This window comes from Cervus elaphus, chromosome 11, assembly GCF_910594005.1.
Source record: "Cervus elaphus chromosome 11, mCerEla1.1, whole genome shotgun sequence".
Taxonomy (NCBI): Eukaryota; Metazoa; Chordata; class Mammalia; order Artiodactyla; family Cervidae; genus Cervus; species Cervus elaphus.
Genome location: NC_057825.1, coordinates 27,366,884 through 27,387,262, shown reverse-complemented (window position 1 = coordinate 27,387,262; position 20,379 = coordinate 27,366,884). Strand labels below are relative to the sequence as shown.

General features: G+C 42.6%; 1 protein-coding gene across 1 annotated transcript; it reads left to right on the top strand.

The window, feature by feature from the left end:
* The first annotated feature begins 620 nt into the window (after positions 1-620).
* On the top strand, positions 621-19,330 carry MATN3 (matrilin 3). The gene is made up of 8 exons (XM_043917214.1): positions 621-1,402; positions 5,825-6,391; positions 9,431-9,556; positions 10,332-10,457; positions 12,029-12,154; positions 15,513-15,638; positions 16,239-16,349; positions 18,833-19,330. The coding sequence occupies exons 1-8, from the start codon at positions 1,189-1,191 to the stop codon at positions 18,886-18,888; spliced, it is 1,452 nt and encodes a 483-aa protein (XP_043773149.1). The 5' UTR covers positions 621-1,188; the 3' UTR covers positions 18,889-19,330.
* The last annotated feature ends 1,049 nt before the right edge of the window (positions 19,331-20,379 follow it).

Below are 20,379 nucleotides of genomic sequence, written 5' to 3'. Positions count from 1 at the left end.
TTGGCGTCCTCCAGGACAAGGGGAAAGCCTAGTGTGGTTGATGCATGGAGAGAAGAGTACAGTTTCAGATGTGGTCAGTGTGGTAGAGGAGGTGGCCTCGCAAAGGAGTTTGGAGTTTACTGGAAGTGAAGTTGCAAGGTTTAAGAAGTGATCTTAAGGTTACTATGTGGAGTGTAGATATTTAAAAGGCAATAGTCTGAAAGTAGGAAGACCACACAGGCTCAGCTGGGACTCACGTTCATTGCCGTGTTTCACTATCCAGCTCAGCGGTGACCTGCTTTTGGAAGCCTTCCTGGTTTCCTTAGGCAGAGCCAGTCTCTCCTTGACCTCAGTATATTTCCTTAGACAGGTACACCATTGATGCTTCTCTCTCTACCCATGGGCTACGAGTTCCTGGAGGGTCCCCTGGGTGGGCTCCAGCCCTGCGCTGCTGCCACCACCATCACCCCTGGGGGAGGAAGTGGGATGGAGGGAGAGCTTTTGAAGCCTGTGGTACAGGCTGTCCTTCCAGCTCACAGAGGGCTCTCTGGGGAAACCTATGTTTGACTTTCTATTCCTGGTAATATAAGTTCAAATGTTTAGGATGTTTGAAGTTAGGACGAAAGTATTTCTATTCACGCTGCTAGAATCTGTGAGGTGTTTTTTTTTTTTTTTTTAGGAGAGCCCACAGCAAAACTTGGGTTCCCTGGCTGGGGAAAAAAATGTAGTTGTGAGGAGCGAGGGGAAACTGAGGTGGGCAAACCTGGATGGAGCTGGACCGTAAAGCCTGGGCCTCCTGAACTGGGAGCCTGGGGGTCAGGAGGGCGAGTTGGGGTCGACCAGGCCCCAGGTGTACGGCCAGGCAGAAATTTCGAGAGGGGTAGAACCCGGCCAGGAGGCAGAGGGCCGAGCCCACCCAGACGAGACCGGAGCGGCGGCGGGCCGGGGTCGGGCACCGCGCCGCTGGCCGACGGGCCCCACACATTCCAGGTCCGCCGCGGGAATGCACTGGACCGCGCGGCCCGCTGCCCTGGACGGGTTCGCGGGCGGGGCCTAAAGCCGAGGGGCGGGACCCCAGGCTGCAGGGGCGGGGCCCGCGGCCGCGGGACCTTTAAATTGGCTGCCCGGGAACCCGGCACCCGCCCGCCACTGATCCAGCCACTGAGCGACGACCATCCGACGGACACGGGCAGCAGCGCGGAGCCCACCATGCCGCGCCACCTCCCGGGACTGCTTCTCCTGCTCTGGCCGCTGCTGCTGTTGCCACCGCCCCCCGCCGCCCCCAGCCCCATGGCTCGCCCGGGCTTACGCAGGTTGGGGACCCGCGGCCCAGGGGGTAGCCCCGGACGCCGCCCCGCTCCGGCTGCCCCCGCCAGCGTGCCCTACTCCGGGGCCGGCCAGCCCGGCGGGGCCCGCGGCGCAGGTACACGGCCTGGGCGGGAACGGGAGAGGGATCCCAGACCGAGAGGGACAGGAGAGGGTCCCAGGGAAGTACACCCGCGTGGAGCGAGGGAGATCCTGGACCAGGGCCTGGCGGGCTGGATGGGTGGGCAGGCGAATCTGGAGTCAAAAAAGGAAACTCCTTGGTCACCCACCAAGTATTCCCTTCACCCCAGCTCAAGCCAGATGTGGTGCAGGAGAAAGACCCCTCCCCTGCGGGACAAATCCTATGGGGAAACTGAGGTCCAGAGAAGGGAAGGGAGATGCCCAAGGTCCCTCCTAGCCAGGGCTAGACTTCCCTTCTCCTGAAGCTCAGACTCCATCAACTGCCGCCTGAGACTTGGGCAGAGAGGATGGGGCAGCTGTGGGAACAGCTAGGGGCTCCTCACAGCTCTCTGTTCCAGGCCCCACCTCTTGTTCAGCTCAGTAAACCTTCCCTGAAATTCTGCTTTCAGTTCTCTGGCTGACTGTGCCCCATCCCCAACCTGGGCTCTCTGACATGCTCAAACACCCAGGACACTTTTGGTCTTTGGTGAACAATAGCAATTCACTTTTGGTTCAGTAGTTGGTTCTTGGGGCAGAGGAAACCTCCTAGAGAGCAGAGTTGGAAGGTGATCCAACACAGCCCCTGACAGCACATACAGGGGAGCTGAACCTTGTCAAGGTGAGAGAATCCAGCAAATCAGGGTCAGAGCCAGGAATAAAGCTCGGGGCTCGGATATCCCAAGCGTGGGTCTTTCCACTGCTTCAAGCTACCAAGCTCTTAGTATGGTTTACATAACATTTTTATCTTCATTACCAAAAAGTCCAGCGTCGGAAGTTGTTAAAGTCTGGCTTTAAAGAGAGGTGGCACCAAACCATTTTCTGGATGTCTAGTCTCATACGGCCAGTGATGCTTCACGCGCCAGGTTGATTTGTGTTGTCCACCTCTAATGCACCTTTTGAGTAAAGGTGAGGAAAAACAAAGGATTCTTTCCTGCATCAGCTCCACTGGACTGGATTTGCTATGGCAAGAGCACGGTCATTGAGACAGGGAGTGCCAGGGTTCATAGTGGTTATATACAGCCCGACCAGTGGGTTGCTTCAGGTCAAGAATGAGGATAGGGAAGAAGTCTTTCTCCCAGAGGTTATTTTACCTCTGGTCCTGATCCACATTCCTTGGAGAAGGGACTAGAAAGAGAAGGAAGGATTTCTCATGGGGTAGTCAATGTTCCCTGAGCAGCACTGGTCCTTTATTACTTGAAATCAAAACCAACATTAAATGATAATTCTTTAATAAGCACTGCATTCCACTCTTTTTCAAATTCTCTCCTTTTTGCATCCAGAAATTGCTAGGCTTTGCTATGGACTTTTATTTCTAGCGGAGGTCTCAGAAATTGACAATTTATGTGTAAATCTATGGCTGATTCATATCAATGTATGACAAAACCCACTGAAAAAAAAATAACCTGAAGTAAATTATAATAGTCATGAAAAAAAAAAGAAATTGACAATTATTGTGAGTAAGGAAACATTTTCGGAAATTCAGATTCTCATTTTCTTGATTTCTAAGAATCAAAGTGTTGTTATCTAGAAAAGGGAAGTGAGATTCAAAAACAATGAATGTAAAGGGGGTCTGAATCAGGAAGTAAGCAGATGCTCACAGAACATCCTGCTAAGCCCCCTGTATTTTCTATTCCTGCTGTAATAAATTACCATGAATTTAGTGGCTTAAAACAGCACACATTTACTGTCTAAGAGTTCTGTAGATCAGAAGTCTGACACTAGTCTCCCTGAACTAAAATTAAGGTATCAGCAGGGTTGCTTTCCTTTTGGAAAGATCTTAGAGGAGAATCCATTTCTCTGCCTTTTTCACCATATAGAGGTGACCCTCATTCCTTGGCTCATGACATTTTCCCTCCATTTTCAAAGCCACCAAAGGCAGGATGATTCCTCACATGTCATCTCCCAGATCTCCTCTTCTGCCTCCCTATTCAACTTTTAGGAGTCTTTGTAATTATATTGGATCCACCAGGATAACCGCCCCATCTCAAATCTTCAACTTAATCACACTTGCAGAGTCTCATTTACCTTGTAAATAAACATACTTACAGGTTCTGGGAATTAGGTCATGAGCATATGTGAGGGAAGGGCATTATCTTATCCTGCCCACTACACCCCTGTAACCTCCCATAGATGATTCCCTGTGAAAAATCAAGTGAAGAAGGAAAGGAATCTTGCACGTTTAATTGCAAGAACATAACCTCAACATGAGAAAGGACACCATTCGGGTGTTAGAGACAACACTGTCAGATACGGGGTTCATATCATATGTAGTTTTCCTCTTACTTAAATTATGCAAACACAGCCAGATCCATCTCCTGGAAAGATTTTCTTCTTTGCTCTCAGTGCATGGTAATCAGGGATGAAACGAAATTCTGGAGTTATTTATTTTTTTTTTAAAGAATTAATTCCTTTTGACTTAGCTAAATACATGACGTATAGCATATTCAGATTGATGGCTCAAAGTCACCAAGCAAGATGTTTACTAAGTACTTGAGATAATGTTAATTTTGGTGGCAGAAAATGTTGCCTCAGAGAGGCAATTATGCAATGAAAAGTCCTTTTGGGCTGGGAGTCTGGAAACCTGGAGTCCTATCTATATTCTACCACTTTCTAGCTCTACACCTCCCTGAGTCTCAGGTACCTCACCTGTATAAGGGTATAAGAGCAACTCTAACTTGCATCTCTAATTGCATCTCTAACTTCACAAGGTTGTTGGGTTGAAATCCTGTGATATCTAAAGTGATATTGAAGGTAGGATTTATTTATTGTCTTAATTAATACCTCTAGGAATCAGGCTAAAAGCAAGAGGATACTTACCAGTTTTTTTGTTTATTTGTTTGTTTTTTAACTATACAGAGGCATAATTCCTATTGCAGACAGGGCTTTTTCTGTCATCAACTGCTTAGCTAGGAATTTAATTTTGAATAAATAAAATACGTACACCTTTTCTCCTTACACACTGAGTAAATTGCTCTCTTAGAGTTTTATCAATTTCCTATTGATAAATAGGATTTGATTTATCCAATTTCCTTTCCTATTGATAAAATTGATTTATCCAATTTCCTTTCCTATTAGGAAAGGAAAGAACCCTGAGTGACATTTCATGCCAAAGGATATCATTTTGATTCAGGGCTTGGGTGTGTGTGTGTGTGTGTGTGTGTGTGTGTGTTTTGGGAAAGAAGGAGGAATGGCTTCTCTCTTGGATTTGATTTGGGTGGCTAGGAGAGGGAGGAGTATAGAACAAGATTAGAGGGGGAAAGGATAAGAAGGATGTGCTGAAAACAAAACTGTATTGTGTCTCTACAATGTGCCAAGTCCTTTTGTTTGGGAATGATACATGTTCCTTGAGGGCAGGTAATCTGGCTTATTATTATTATTATTTTTGTAGCCCCTTGGCTTAATACACGGTGAAAGTGAAGTTGCTCAGTTGTGTCTGACTCTTTGTGACCTCATGGACTGTAGCCTACCAGGCTTCTCAGTCCACGGAATTTTCCAGGCAAGAGTACTGGAGTGGGCTGCCATTTCCTTCTCCAGGGGATCTTCCCAACCCAGGGTTTGAACCCGGGTCTCCCGCATTGCAGGTAGATGCTTTACCATAAAAAAAAAAATTTGGAGAATGAAAAAATGAAAGAGAGGTGACTAAGAATTTGGTGGGGGCAGTAGGATAGATACCAGGTCAAACTCTCTGCTTCTTGAAACAAGACATGCTGACAAAGACGGACCTCAACGTGGACTAGATGAAGTGGTCACCCTTCTTTCCACTTTTTGAGGTTTAAACTCGGGGCTATTTGGACCTCAGAGTTCACTAAACATGAGTGAATGACCAGATGGAGGGAGAATTTAGGGCTGCTCTGGAGCAGTTTTCACCACCTTGAAAGTGGAGAAAAAGAAGGAAGTCACCAGGAGAGCACCTGCCTGCCTCGCCTCACACTCTACCGTTGTCTGAAGGGCTGTGAGGCTTGAGCAGGCCGTGGAGGGGGCATTGAGGCTGCCCTGAGTTCAGTTCAGACAGGGTTCAGGGATGGCCAAGGTGCCCAAGAGAGGCCTGAAGTCCATTCCTGTGCGTCAGAGAGGAACCTTTGAACAAAACTTTAAGCAGAAGGATGAAACTTTCCAGGTGAAAAGTTCAGGACATTCAAAGAGGGGAGCTCTTTGAGGAACTGTCACACCACTATGTGAATTCTCACTAGGGAATCCTGAAAGGCCTCAGTGCTTTCAACGTCCAAAGGGAGGGTGGTCTTGAGGAAGACAGCAGAGAGTCGGGTATCTGGGGCCAAGGATGCTGGTCACAACATTCCCCTTCTGACTGTGGTCCGCTCACCGATTAGCCATGTACTGTTGCCCATGCCCTTCTTTGCAGGTGTTTGCAAGAGCAGGCCCTTGGACCTGGTGTTCATCATCGATAGTTCTCGTAGTGTACGGCCCCTGGAGTTCACCAAAGTGAAAACGTTTGTCTCGAAAATAATCGACACTCTGGACATCGGGCCGGCGGACACGCGGGTGGCAGTGGTGAACTACGCCAGCACCGTGAAGATCGAGTTCCATCTCCAGACCCACTCGGATAAGCAGTCCCTGAAACGAGCCGTGGCGCGGATCACGCCCTTGTCTACGGGCACCATGTCAGGTCTGGCCATCCAGACGGCGATGGACGAAGCCTTCACAGTGGAGGCAGGAGCTCGAGGGCCCTCTTCCAACATCCCCAAGGTGGCGATCATCGTGACCGACGGGCGGCCCCAGGACCAGGTGAACGAGGTGGCGGCGCGGGCCCGGGCGTCCGGTATTGAGCTGTACGCTGTGGGCGTGGACCGGGCCGACATGGAGTCCCTCAAGATGATGGCCAGCGAACCCCTGGACGAGCACGTTTTCTACGTGGAGACCTATGGGGTCATTGAGAAACTTTCCTCTAGATTCCAGGAGACCTTTTGTGGTAAGTCTTTGCTTCTAGTTAGAAAAGATGTTATAGTCAGACATCGTGTGTCGGAGGAAAAAGAGATTTATTCTTTTTTTTTTGGTGGAAATTTTAAATATAAGCAACGTTTTTTCTGGTATGTGATTTTTTTTTTTTCTTCTAAACTTAAGCATACTTTGTTGGCTTAGGAATATAGAGCTGCCTTATATATAAGTTGGTTTGCTCATAAAATCTTCCTGTTTGCATTAGAAATGTGAAGTTCTGGAAATATCCAGGGTAAATGATCCTGCTGTTCCCTGATGGGGTCAGAAAAAAATACAAATAAAATACCAGACACCTCTCTTCTCCTCTCTGCCCACCACATTTTTTCCAGATATTTTCTTTAGTTTTACCATCTCTAGATTTAACAGAACTCTGCTTGTTTTTTTCTCAGAAGACAGGGACTGCATCTGTCCCTAGAAAGATTGGCTGGCTTCTTGTCCAGCATAACTGTCCCTCAGAGTGTATACTTAGCAAATACTCTAGTTTTCAGATTCAGCTCATTCTCTGATTATTCCTTGTGGAGGGACAAGATTAAGAACCAGGGAGACTAGGATTTCAGCTCACTTTTGAGATAGCAAGATGTAGGCAATTTTTTGGTTCTTTATTTTAATGTTTTAAGTTTTTAATTATTCTGCTACTGTCCTCCCTCTCCTTTCTTCCTTTAGGATGGAGTTTAAATCTGAACATGCTGATTTAATTAGAATTTTTAGCATGAATCAGCCAAACCCATGAATATGAATCCATTCAAGGCTCAGGTTTATCTTTAGTCACTGATCAAAATTATGAATTTGTGGAACTCGAACTTTTTAATTTTTACTTTTAAATTTATTTTTTGTTTTTCTTTAAAAAATTTCTATCTTCCTTTGTCTCTTTCTATCTATATTCATTTTTTTTTAATCATCTGGAGATAATCTTTCAAAACTCTGTAGAATTATCCAAGCAGGTGTGGATAAATTTCTAGTTCAGGTGAATTTTAAAGTGTAGATAACTGTTGCCGTATAATTTATTCTGCATTTGTTTTCTCAATATGTGTTTATTGATCACTGATGATACAAAGATAAAGGTAATTCCTGCCTACCATCAAGCAAAGTCTAGGGCTGGACCTGAGACAAGCAAGTGAACCAATAATTACAGTTGTCAATTTCAAGGAGACTTTATACATAAATGAAAGTGAAACTCAGTAATCAACAGTTTGTCAGGAAATGGGAGATGAAGTCTCGGTCTGGAGCAAATTCTGACCTCATCTCAGCCAGACCTGGCAGGGTCCCTCTTGTGTTTCCTGCCTTAGGACACTGGGTCTTCTCAAGCTGTCCTTGGCTTTAGTGGCATTAACTCGGCAGTCATTGGTTTCCCAAAAGAAAATAGCTTTCTTTCTCCCAGGAAACCCCCCCTGTATTTGTGGGTGAGAACTTTTCCATGAAGATGCTGTTCTGTGGCAAGATTGGGCCTCAAAGCTAGCACCTGGGGTTGGGCTTGAAGGACATAAAGTAACAAGTGGTGAGTGGCCACCTTTTCATCCTGGTACAAGAGACCTTCTTGTTCTGGGGGAAAAACGTCCTGTCTTTGGAAAAAAGACTGAGGGGCAGCTGTTGTAGTCAACCGACTGGAAAGATTATTCCATGAAAAGGCCCTTCTTGGAAAAATATTAGCCTTGTCCTGTTGCCAGAACTGTGGGGGCTGGGTGAACTGCCACAGGGGTGCCAGTCTACTCCTACAGGCCTCCTTGGTTTCTCAGAAATGACCAAATACATGATTCTTTTATCAAAACATGTCACTTGGGAAAAAAGTCTGACATAAAAATGGCTCCAGGAGCAAAAAGATGAGGATGCCATTTAGCTAATGTGTTGTGTTCTTTTTCTTTTACTGATTCATATATAGCAGATGGGGCTTCCCTGGTGGCACAGATGGTAAAGAATCTGCCTGTGGTGCAGGAAACCTGGGTTTATCCCTGGTTTGGGAAGATCCCCTGGAGAAGAGAATGGACACCCACTCCAGTATTCTTGCCTGGAGAATCCCATGGACAGAGGAGCCTGGCGGGCTATAGTCCATGGGGTCGCAAAGAGTCAGACATGACTGAGTGACTAACACTGTCACTTTCTTTTTCACTTTTCATACAACATGTGAGTTTAGACTCCTTGCAGATATGAGAGTCACGTGCAGATACATTTGAGCTCAGGAACCCGTACCATATATTTAAAAGGCAGTTACCTGCATTGCCCTCCACCATTTGCATGTTCAAACATGTATTGCTGCCCAAAGAGTGAGTGGGTTCCAGGCCTAGTGCAATGCCTGGGGATGAATTCTGTTTAGACTCACACTATAAAACCCTTGGAAACTGGCTTCTGGTTGCAGTGGGACAACTAGCTTGTAGAACTTCAGGAAGTACAATATTATTCTCTTCTTGCTGTTGGAGAGCAAAAGTCTTTTTCTCTGTCCAGGTAGATACATTGGATAAAATACTGAATTGCCTGATTCATGTAACTGTTTTGTTTCAGCTCCAAATTCAAAAATCCCTTTCTCCTTTGAGAAACTCAACCACAAGATCTATGATTTTAAATTAGTAACATTCCTAATTACTAATTTAAACATTACTAAGGGGCAGAAATAAGCCAGGGGCAGAAAACAAATAGTCAATTTTTAGAGTGAACTAAAGATGGAATACTTTGGCCACCTCATGCGAAGAGTTGACTCATTGAAAAGACCCTGATCTGGGAGGGATTAGGGGCAGGAGGAGAAGGGGACGACAGAGGATGAGATGGCTGGATGGCATCACCGACTCGATGGACATGAGTTTGAGTAAACTCCGAGAGTTGGTGATGGACAGGGAGGCCTGGCCTGCTGCGATTCATGGGGTCACAAAGAGTCGGACATGACTGAGCGACTGAACTGAACTGAACTGAAAGATGGAATTGGAGAGGAATGTGCAGAGTGATTTTTTTTTTTTTGACAAGAGAGGAAGTATCTGAAATGCTTCTTATGTGTTGACACTGACTGTTGTAAATTTTCTTTGCACAGCTCTGGATCTGTGTGCATTGGGTACACATCAGTGCCAGCATGTGTGTATCAGTGATGGAGATGGCAGGCACCACTGTGAATGCAGCCAAGGATATTCCTTGAACGCTGATAAGAAGACGTGTTCAGGTGAGGCCTGCTTAAGGGACTGGCTGACAGGGACATATCTGGAGACTCACTCCCCAAGACTTTGGACTGGCCTTATGCTTTTCTCCTAACTGCCTTGTGGCAGATTTACTGTTATCAACAACTTTCCTTGAAAAGGAACATGAGGAGGAAAGTGAGATAATACCTAAAACAGCCTATTACAGTAGTTATGGCTTGTTTTAGAGAGAAGGGTTAGTAGAGGAAAAGGACAAAACTCTTGGTCTTTTGAGATTTTGGAATTTTTCCTGGATATTATTTAATTTTAATACAAGCTACTTTTACCTCTCTGTAACCCTAGGTGCTCATGGAATCTAGAAGTGGAAGAAAACTTAGGGAGGTTCTCACTCGTCTGCTGTATGAATACTCACATACTGTCAATGAAGGGTACAGATTAGATCCATTTTGTTAGATCCTAGAAAATAGTTGTTGAGAGGAAGAAAACTTAAGAGATCATTTAACTCAACCTGATCATTTTATAGAAAATGAAATTGAGATCTGTCTCCACTGCCCCAAGAAGGGAGAAGACTTACCCATGTCATGGGGCCTGTTAGTGAAAGAACCAAGATGAGGAAGCGAGTTCCAACCCTCCCGTCCAGTAGGCATCCTCTTGTGTCAGACTGACCCATTTTATTAGCGTTGTGTATATGTGTGTATGTATATGTATGTATGTGTGCGTGGATGTGTCTGGTATGGCCCATAGTTATTTGCTTACCATGTTTTCCATGTGTTGACATTTGTCCTGGTCATCTTTTGATAGCTATTGATAAGTGTGCTCTTAACACTCATGGCTGTGAACACATCTGTGTGAATGACAGAACTGGCTCTTATCATTGTGAGTGCTACGAAGGTTACACCTTAAATGAAGACAGGAAAACGTGTTCAGGTAAGTGGGGGCAGGGGCTTTACTATTGCCTCTCTGTCTACCTACCTCCCCAAGCCAGTGTTGGGGAGTCATCTCAACAGGGAACTTGATATCTTTTTGTCTGTTGCCACCTTGGGCTTTTCCCATTTCTTATGAGAAAAGTTAAAAATGGCAGTATGTTGTCTCATGACTTACCTGTGTGAGTGTGTTGTTCATTTCCTTCTCTGTCCCCAGCCTTAATTGTCCTCTCCAGATGCTGAAGACAATTTAGTTAAAATCAAATAACAATCCATCAGACACTTGTTCCTTAAAAAAAGAAAAGCAGTAACTCTGCAGCGGAGAGACCTGGCAGACGCCACTTCCACTAAGTCATCGGAGTTGATGTCACTGGCAGTGACACAGTGACATCATGCTTCTCCTGTCATCACGTGACACACAGTGATGTCATACTTCTTCTGTCATCATGTTCTCAGGGCACAACAGCACTTCTGTGGTTTTCTTGCTAAAAGTTTAGGATCATGAGGAAACCTCAGACAAACCCAAACTGAGAGACATTCCAAAATGAGAGACATCCCATGAATTAATTTTTCAGTAATTTTCAAAACTGTAACAGTCATGAAAGACAAAGAAAGACTGAGGAAATGTCCCAGATTGGAGGAAACTCAGGAGATGTGACAGCTTAAAGCAATGTGTGAGCCTGGATTGGATCCTGGGCCACAAAAAGCGCATTCGTGGTAGAAACACTGGCAGACTTTGAATAATGTCTTTGGTTAGTTAAGGGCATTGTATCATGGTTAGTTTCCTGGTTTTGGTGATTACACTGTGCTTGTATAGGATGTTTATATTTGGGGAAATGGGATGAAGTGTAGGACTTTTCAAAATGAAAAGTTCACAAAGATAAACAACAGTTAAAAAATATGTCAGTAGAGAGAGAAGTATACAAAAGTGCAGTTTGGGTCTTGAGTTCTGATGCTGTTCTGAGTCAGTTGATCTCCTTTGGACTTGGTTTCCTCATTTATTACAGGAGAGGACTGAGTTACAGTTTCTTCAAATGCGGATTATGTGTCTTTCTGAATCTAGTATAATTAGTTCCCCAACTGTTGGAATCCCTCTGATTCAGCATAAATACAGCAAATCTAAAAGGAATGCTTTAGAAAGTATTTGTGAGATACTTAGATGATAAAAGCTCAGTATAGGGGACTTCCCTGGCAGTCCAGTGGTTAAGACCCCATGCTTCCAATGCAGTGGCTGTGGGTTCAATCCCTGGTCAGAAAGCTAAGACCCCATATGCCACATGGTGAGGCCAGACAAAGAAACAAACCAAAAAAAAAAAAAGAAAAGACCAACAATATAAACTCAGCATAGATTATGAAAAGGAGTAGGGGAAGATAGAAGACTAAGCATTGTGTGTGTACGGGTTTGTTTTACTCAGCTGATTTCTAGTAAGAGTAAATATTACTGATGGCTTTGAGTGGTTTCTAGTAAATTCTCCTTTTTTGCATTGCTAGCTGCAAATAAGAAGATTTCTACATATGGGTAATAAAAGACCTCTCCACATTTAATTGCTTTTCTTCTGGACTTCCTCTTGGCAGCTCAAGATCAGTGTGCTTTGGGCACGCATGGCTGTCAGCACATTTGTGTGAATGACAGAGCTGGGTCCCACCACTGTGAGTGCTACGAGGGTTACACTCTGAATGAAGATAAAAAAACGTGTTCAGGTAAGGTCCGCTCAGTGAATTCTTTCATACGGGACCCTATCTACTGCAGTGAAACCAAGTTTCAATTCACCATGAGAGAGATTCTTAAAGGTAAGGTAAGCAATTGGACTTCAGACGTTCTACCATGCTTACAGACCAAGGCACACACTGCTAGGGGGGCAATTTGCTCACTAGGTTTTGCAAACATAGCTCACTTCAGAAAATTACTGGTAATGGGCAGGGAGTGGGGGAATATAAGAAAAGCTAATTGGATGTACAGTCCAGGAAAATTTTATATCTCTGAAAAGCAAATAGGAAACTTTGGAGGAAGTCCGTGGGACAGTAACTATTTGGTGTGATAGGCTGAACTGATCTTTTTCCAATTAAAACTAGGCCTGGAACTTTTCTGTAGTGCTCAACTTAAAGCTGGATCATTTTTAGTAAAGGAGACTTTGTAAATGACTGAATTAGACCCACACAGATCTTCCAGTAAGTTTGAAGCAAGTCCTTCACTGACAGTTTCTAGATGATCAATCTTGGGTGAATCTGAGGCTTATGACTTGGTGAGGGAGCCCGTGCCAGAACTGCTAATCCTCATTAATTTGATTTAAACTCACTGGGAGAACAGAGTGGCATTTATAATGTAAAAGCAGTCCTCTGAGAAATTCCTAGCTCTCAAGGTGGTGTTTAATTTTGGCATATTCAGTATTTTTTTTTTTTTTAGATTTTATGTATACTCTCCTCTTCCTTGAGGAGGTGTAATATGTGACCTTTTCAAGAGAGATTAAAGGAAGTGGCACATCACGAATTTGCCCTTTAAAAAACAAAATGAGATCAATAAAACAGTACTGAGCCCCTATTTTGTTCCCAGGACTGTGCTTAGCCGTGTGGGCATGTAAGGAAGCATCAGCTTCTGCCTCTGAGTTATGACAGGTGGGGTGCAAACTGAAAAAGCGTCATTTTTTTTTTTTTTTAAAACATTGGAGGATAATGGCTTTACAATGTTGTGTTCCTTTCTGTTGTACGACAACGTGAATCGGCCATAAGGATACATATATCACCTCCCTCTTGAGCCTCCCTCCCACTCACCTCCATCCCCCCCCTTTAAGTCATCACAGAGCACTGATCTGGGCTCCCTGTATTATATAGCAGCTCCCCACTAGCTATGTTTTACACATGGTGTGTATACATGCCAATGCTACGGTTTTTATTACTCCCGAACCAGTACCTTAAGAAAGCAGCCACTGGTAGCTAGAGTCCATAACTAAGGAGAGGCTGGGGGTGGCCGGAGGGCTGGGACTGGAGGAGTGGAGGGGGCACGGGCAAGGGGAGGGGCTTATGTCAATTTGTTGAGGTGGGTGGGACTAGGTCACAAGGTGGGACTAAGTCCCCTGGGGGGAGAGGATTCAAGGCTACTCTTCTCAAACCGTTCATATCCCTGTTGATACTCTAAGTGGGTCCTTTAAACTGAAGACCTGCGAAAAGGAAACAAAGTGCATTTACATGTAAACTAACAGATATTATGGAATAAAATGAACCACTTTATTAAAAAGAAGAAATCAAAGGAGATTTTCAGTTAAGACAGACTTCAGTTAAGGCAGCACTTCCAGGTAACGGTTCACCCACGTTCTTCAGTGTCTGCTGGGTGCCATGCACTGTTCCAGGCATTTTAGCGACAGCCACACATTTACTGCTCACAGCAAATTTACTCACAGCAACTGAGTAACTTGCCGGTGGTCACTTGCTAGTGAGTAGCAGAGCCAGGATTTGAACCCAGGCACTTGATCTGGTGGTTTGTACGTTCTCAAACACTGAGCTACACTGGCTCATGGTGCAAAGCACATGACAACAAAAGGAGATAGAAAAAGAAAGATGCGATGGTGGGAAATAAGTATTTATATATTTTACAGCAATAATGGATGCCAGGCTAAAACTGGGGTACACAATGTGGGGCAGATCCCCTCTATTGGCCTGCCTTCCCCTCACTGGGCAGTGGGAAAGCTAGTAAATTAACCGTGGGGTCCCAGATCAGGGGCTGGGGGCTGGAGGCATGTCCGCTTGTTATCTCTGGAGTTGCTGCTAAGCTGGGCTGAGGGGAAAAAGAAATGCTCTGCTAGTAGGCATTTTACTGGAAACATCTGAATTGTAGTAGTGAAGGGAAGATCAGTGTGAAAGTTGGAAAGACGTTGTGGTTAGATTATCTAGGGCCTTGTGTGCCATGAAAAGCTCTTTTCTAGGCAGTAGTGAGCTACAGATGAAGGTGAAAGAGGAGAGTGAAAAAGCTGGCTTAAAACTCGACATTCAAAAAGCTTAGATCATGGCATCTGGACCCATCACTTTATGGAAAATAGATAAGAAAACAATGGAAAGTGATAAAATACGCAGACTTTAAGAAAATCAACCCCAAATATACATTGGAAGGATTGATGCCGAGGCTGAAGCTCCAATACTTTGGCCACCTGATGCAAAGAACTGACTCACTGGAAAAGACCCTGATGCCGGGAAAGACTCAAGTCTGGAGGAAAAGGGGACGACAGAGGATGAGATGGTTGGATGGCATCACTGATTCAATGGACATGAGTTTGAGCAAGCTTTGGGAGATGGTGAAGAAGAGGAAAGCCTGGTATGCTGCAGTCCATGGGGTTGCAAAGAGTCAGACACAGCTGAGTGACTGAACAACAAGAGTGAGCCATGGAGAGTTTGGAAGCATGGAATGACACTTAAGAAGAGATTTAGAGGGGAACAAACAGTTTGACTCCTATAATGGCCGAGAAGGACCTATGTCCCCCAGGAAGCCTTTGCTCCTTGTAATGTATTTGTGACAGATAAAAAATACATTCTTGTCCAACCATACACATCATCTGCACCATCATCACTGTTATTATTTTTCTCTCTCTGTGTGTGCACGAGCTCGCAGGTCATTATTTTCTGTACCACTTTAAGCATCAAAGACAGGCCCTTGGTCAATACAATCTTTTTTGTGCAGCATCAAATTTAACTCCGTGTGTGAGTAGGTCCCTAATAATTTATTTTTGGTAATGGTGAAGATGATCTATATATAGCTGGAGAGCTTGGAGGTGTAGGGAAAGGCCAGAGGTAAGTTCTGGAATAGAATTAAGATGCAGTGCAGCCCTCCAGGACTGTGGACAGTGAAAAAAAGAGAGGCAGAACCCAAAATATTTGCAATAAATCGCAGGGAAAGGGCTGTGGGGGAGGAATCAGGAAGAGGCTCCCTCCTTCTGAAACATGGGAGACTGATGACTGAAGGATTCATATGTGCCCAAGTTGGGACCGAACCAAAGCTGCTTTCTCCCAGAAATCGGTGTCGCTTCCGATTGTAATTTGTGAATATTCTCTCTCCTGCCCCAATCCTGGCCAGTTCTTAACCAGTGTGCCCTGGGCTCTCATGGTTGCCAACACATCTGTGTGTATGACGGCAATGCCTCTTATCACTGCGACTGTGACACTGGCTACACTTTGAATGAAGACAAGAAGACATGTTCAGGTAACGATGGTCCCTTTAAGCCTCATCCATGCACTTGGACAGGAGTGAGCTTTCCTGTCTTCAAGTCTGAAGTACAGTTTTGAGTCTTGCCTCTTACCATCGGAATCCTCCAGTGGTTTCCAGATGTCTTCAGGATGGAATGTTTCTACTTTTCCACCAGGCGTCCTTCCCGCCATTGGTTTTTAAAGGAACCTCCACCCTGTTCTCCGTAGTGAACATTTTCATTTCTTAACGAAGACACAGTATCACAAGGAGATGGTCTTTATCTCTGCATTCTTGGCTTCTCCCTACATCCTGTTAAAACATTTTAACTTTGTATCATGAAGAATTTCTGATCATCACAAAAGCATTGAGAACAGTAGAACTCTCATGTAACCATCACCTAGCTTTGACAATTGTAAACTTTTCCTCAACATCTTTGTTTCTTCTTTGACACATCCCACAGTATTTTCTCCTCTTTCTGTGGCTCTTACTTCCTTTTATCTCCTAGAAAATGCATGTAGCTTAAGTCTTAAAAGTAGAAGTATTGAATCGTCGATTTCCCAATTTCCTATCATTTCTGATTAGCTGTAACGTTCTGTGTACTGTCATTGCCTCCAGCCATTGAAGAAGCACGAAGACTCATCTCCACAGAAGATGCTTGTGCGTGTGAAGCCACACTGGCATTCCAGGATAAGGTCAACTCATATCTGCAGAGACTGAACTCGAAACATATCCTTTTTGGAAGGATTTCTGCTTCTGCTTGAAGCCAACCTAGGTCTTACAATGGACATTTGAGGACATTTCACAGGATAAGGGCCTTATTCATTAAGTTTTAAGATGAACAGTAGAAATACACAGCCTTAATTTTTTAAGAGTTCTTTTTAAAATTTTAGGAGACTGTTACACCCATTTTTATTTGCATGTGAAAATGGTGTAATTATTTTTCTAGTGCTTTTCCACAGCAGTGTAAGCTCTTAATTGAGCTCTATTTAACCAGGGCTATCATCCTGATTCCTTAATAGGATTTTCTTACTCAGACAAGTCAGCTGATGAATGGAGTATGATAACTTTGTTTAGCCAGGTGGTCAAAGAGCAGGTTTCAAAATGTAACATGGTACCACCTCAGAAACTTTCAAAAGCAGTTCTTTAGCCAAAGGAGTTATTCAGGAAGAGTACTTTTTCTTAGCCCAGCTGAAGTTAACAACACTGTTCCCAGGGATCTTCGAGGAGTATACAAACTTCGATAGTTACCGAAAGAGTGTGCTTGCTGCTCAAAAGTCAGTAAACAGGCCAGGTTGGTGGAAAGGAAAGTTTGCTTTATTTCAGATGCCGGCATCTGGGGGTGGTCAGGGGTTTATAGACGGGGGGTGGAGGACTACATGCAGAAACAGAACAGTCATCTTCAGATTGGTCCTCAGTGGTTTGACCAGCATCATCATCTTGGTTGTTTTAGGTGTACTTAATCTTATCTTCCGAGGTTCATTTGTTCTTTTCTTTGCGGCCAGTTCTCTGAATTGTGGCAGCTTCTGTCTTGCCTACAGTCTGGTCATTAGGTAGCTAACTTCTTCCACCTAGTATTTTAGTATTGATGAGACAGTTCACAGGATATGGCTCAGAATATTATCTATAGCTCTTGAGAAAAAACTGAAGGTCCCTGACTATGCGTAATGACTATATTATTTAGTCTTTGATTGTTTGTTTCCAAATTTCTCACTTCTCTGATTAAGCTTATTCTTTGAGTAAAGTTTTCCACAGACAAAAGGCAGGCAGAGGACATGGTAAGGGGGCAAGGACCTTAGGGTTCAGCTCTTGTTTCAGTAGGAGCTTACCTCGGAGCTTGCAGAGACATTCAAGGGATATGAGGGGACACAGAACGTTTTAAAGGAATGCTTCCAAATCCTTCACTTCCTTAAATTGATCTGCTTACAATGCAACTTGGGGTCAGTTGGCAGTCTTTTCCCATCTCTCATTTCAGTGCCACCAATCTCCTAACTTTACATAAGAAAGGGATATCTCTTGCTTACCCTGAATTTTAATAAGGTGAATTTCTTGGAAAGGCAAAATCTCCAGAGAGCCAAATAAAAGGACAATTCTTTTTTTATTTATTTTTGGCCATGCTGGGTCTTTGTTGCTGCGCACAGGCTCTCTAGTTGCATTGAGAGGGGGCTGTTCTTCTTTGTGGTGCACAGGCATCTCGTTGCGGTGTCATCTCTTGTTGGGGAGCCTGGGCTTTAGGGTGCACAGGCTTCAGTAGTTGTGGCTGGGGTGATCTAGAGTTCGGGCTCAGTAGTTGTGGTGGGCAGGCTTAGTTGCTCTGCGGCATGTGGAATCTTCCCAGACTGGGGATCAAAATCCATGTCCCCTGCATTGGCGGTGGATTCTCAACCACTGTACCAGCAGGGAGGTCCCTCAACAGTTTTTTTAAATTAAGGTTTCATAAACACATCTCTCCCAATTCATTCATTAAGAGATACCTTTCTAATTAAAATTTACCTTTTATTTTTTTAATGATTTTATCTCAAAATTTGTGATTGACTTCTTGTTTGGATCAAGTGTGTGCCCATCATAGTTGTAATGATAACTCACCCAAGGTGATTAAAATAAATTAGAGCCTTTGGTCAAAGAAAATTAATTCAAAGGTAACCTAGACATAAACGTGTATGTGCTTGTTGTCTGTATGAAGTTTATGTCAGAAAGTGTAATAGAGTGATCAAGAACAGATTTTCAAGATTCAAGTAGAATAAAATTCTGTGGAAGCAGCAGAAAGGAAATACACATTTAAGGAGATATTTTATTTTAGAAGAACAATAGTAATAATTCAGTATGTTATTAATGTTACATAGGATACATTTAAAAGACTGGTTTAAATTTTATTTTAAAGCATCAATATAATACAGCAAAATTGCATACTTTGTTACATAAAAGTTATGAAAATTTTCATATAATTTAAATATGCACAAGGTATTACTTGTCAAAATTATTTTAGGGGACATATGAACAAAAATGCTTGAAGACCGCCACTTTATATCCTGCTCTCTAAAGGACAGAATATCTGAGTTTTAGACAGATTAGATTTTTGGTGAGAAAATTTCACTCTTTCTGTTCCAATGAGAACTTACATTTTTCTTTTACCTTGTACTGAAGTGTCTGAAAGTGTGTTTACATTTTCTAATGTTTAAAAATATGTGGTTTTGGCCTTAACAACTAGTCACTTGATGACATTTTGGAGAAGTTGCAAGCAAATGAATATGGACAAGTACATCGTTAAACTACTCAAATGTTTTACCTGGAAATAACGAGCATTTGGTGTAGTAAATACTTTAGCATACTCGAATGTTCCTGCTAGTAATCTGCCATTACAAATGCTTGAATGCTACTGGATGTTCTGGTGAACCAGTATCATTTTTCTAAGGAAATAAATGTCCCTGATTAAGTGCAAATTTTAGTGTATTTAAGCTATGACTGTGAAATAGTTGGTAGAAAATAGAAGGAAAGGTTTCATAATTTTTTTACTTCTTTACTAATTGAGCCATTTAATTTTTAAATGTATTAGTAAGATAATCATACTTAAAATGGAAACTTTTGATCTATTTTTTTTCTTGATATAGTATAAACCAGTCTTGTTACTTTAGAGTGTAACTTGTAGAGGGTATTTACACATAAAAGTTCATATAATTAAATTGAGATGAATATAATTTAGAACTATATCGCTAACTTTTTTTGTTTTTTCTCATTTTGCTGTATTGTTGAAGCTGTGATCAGGGGATTGTAATACATATATCTAAATATAGTTAACACAGATTAAGTGAGTTGTTACATGCCATTTTTAATTCATTCTGATGTTAGAAAGAGACACACAACTACAGACTTTAGTTGTGAGTTAAATGTTAAACTATTTACCAAGAACAAAAAATTCTAAATTTACTTGTTTTACTTTAGAATTCAATCAATAAAATTATATATTTATAAATATTGCTATAACAACATAACCTAATGTTTTTGAAAATGTTCATGATAAGCCTGTTTTTTCCACTTACATATTTGATAAAAAATTTTTTTTCAGCTTTAACACTTATAACTTTTAGAAGAAAGTAGTTCTTTAAATTATAGATGATTCATTCTTTTTTGGTTTATGTTGTCTTTACTATAATAAAAACATCAATATCTATATATTATTGTCATGATTTTTTTGACTTATATCAACTTTGTTCATGTATTTTCTTAAATTAAGCTGAATTACAATTATTTTGAAAATGAAACATTTTCTTGTCAATGAGACAATGTCAGTCAAAACAGTGTTATGACTCATCCTATAATTTAATCTTATGCTCTCAAAGTTAAAATTTTAAGTTCAGGTTAAATAGAAAGGCTTTGATCAAGAATATTGTGGGAGAGGGAATCAAACAGAATTACATAAATTCAGATTAAATAATGATGAGGGTACATTAAAATAAACACCTGAAAAGAAACCCAGAAACAATTAAAAACAACTAAACTGTCAAGGGAAGAAATGAAAAACGAACACATCAAAGGCAATAAATATTATATGAAACATATAATTTCTCAACATTTTTGAAAGGACCTGACATATAGCAAGTGCTATCTTCCAAACTTCTTTGAGCACACAATCAGTTATATTAATATATCACAAAGAAATGGTATTACGGGGGAATAAATGAGAGCTCATGTACAAGAACTGTGGAAAGGTATTTAGAGACAAATTTTTAAGGATGTGACCATCAGTAGCTTCAACTAAACA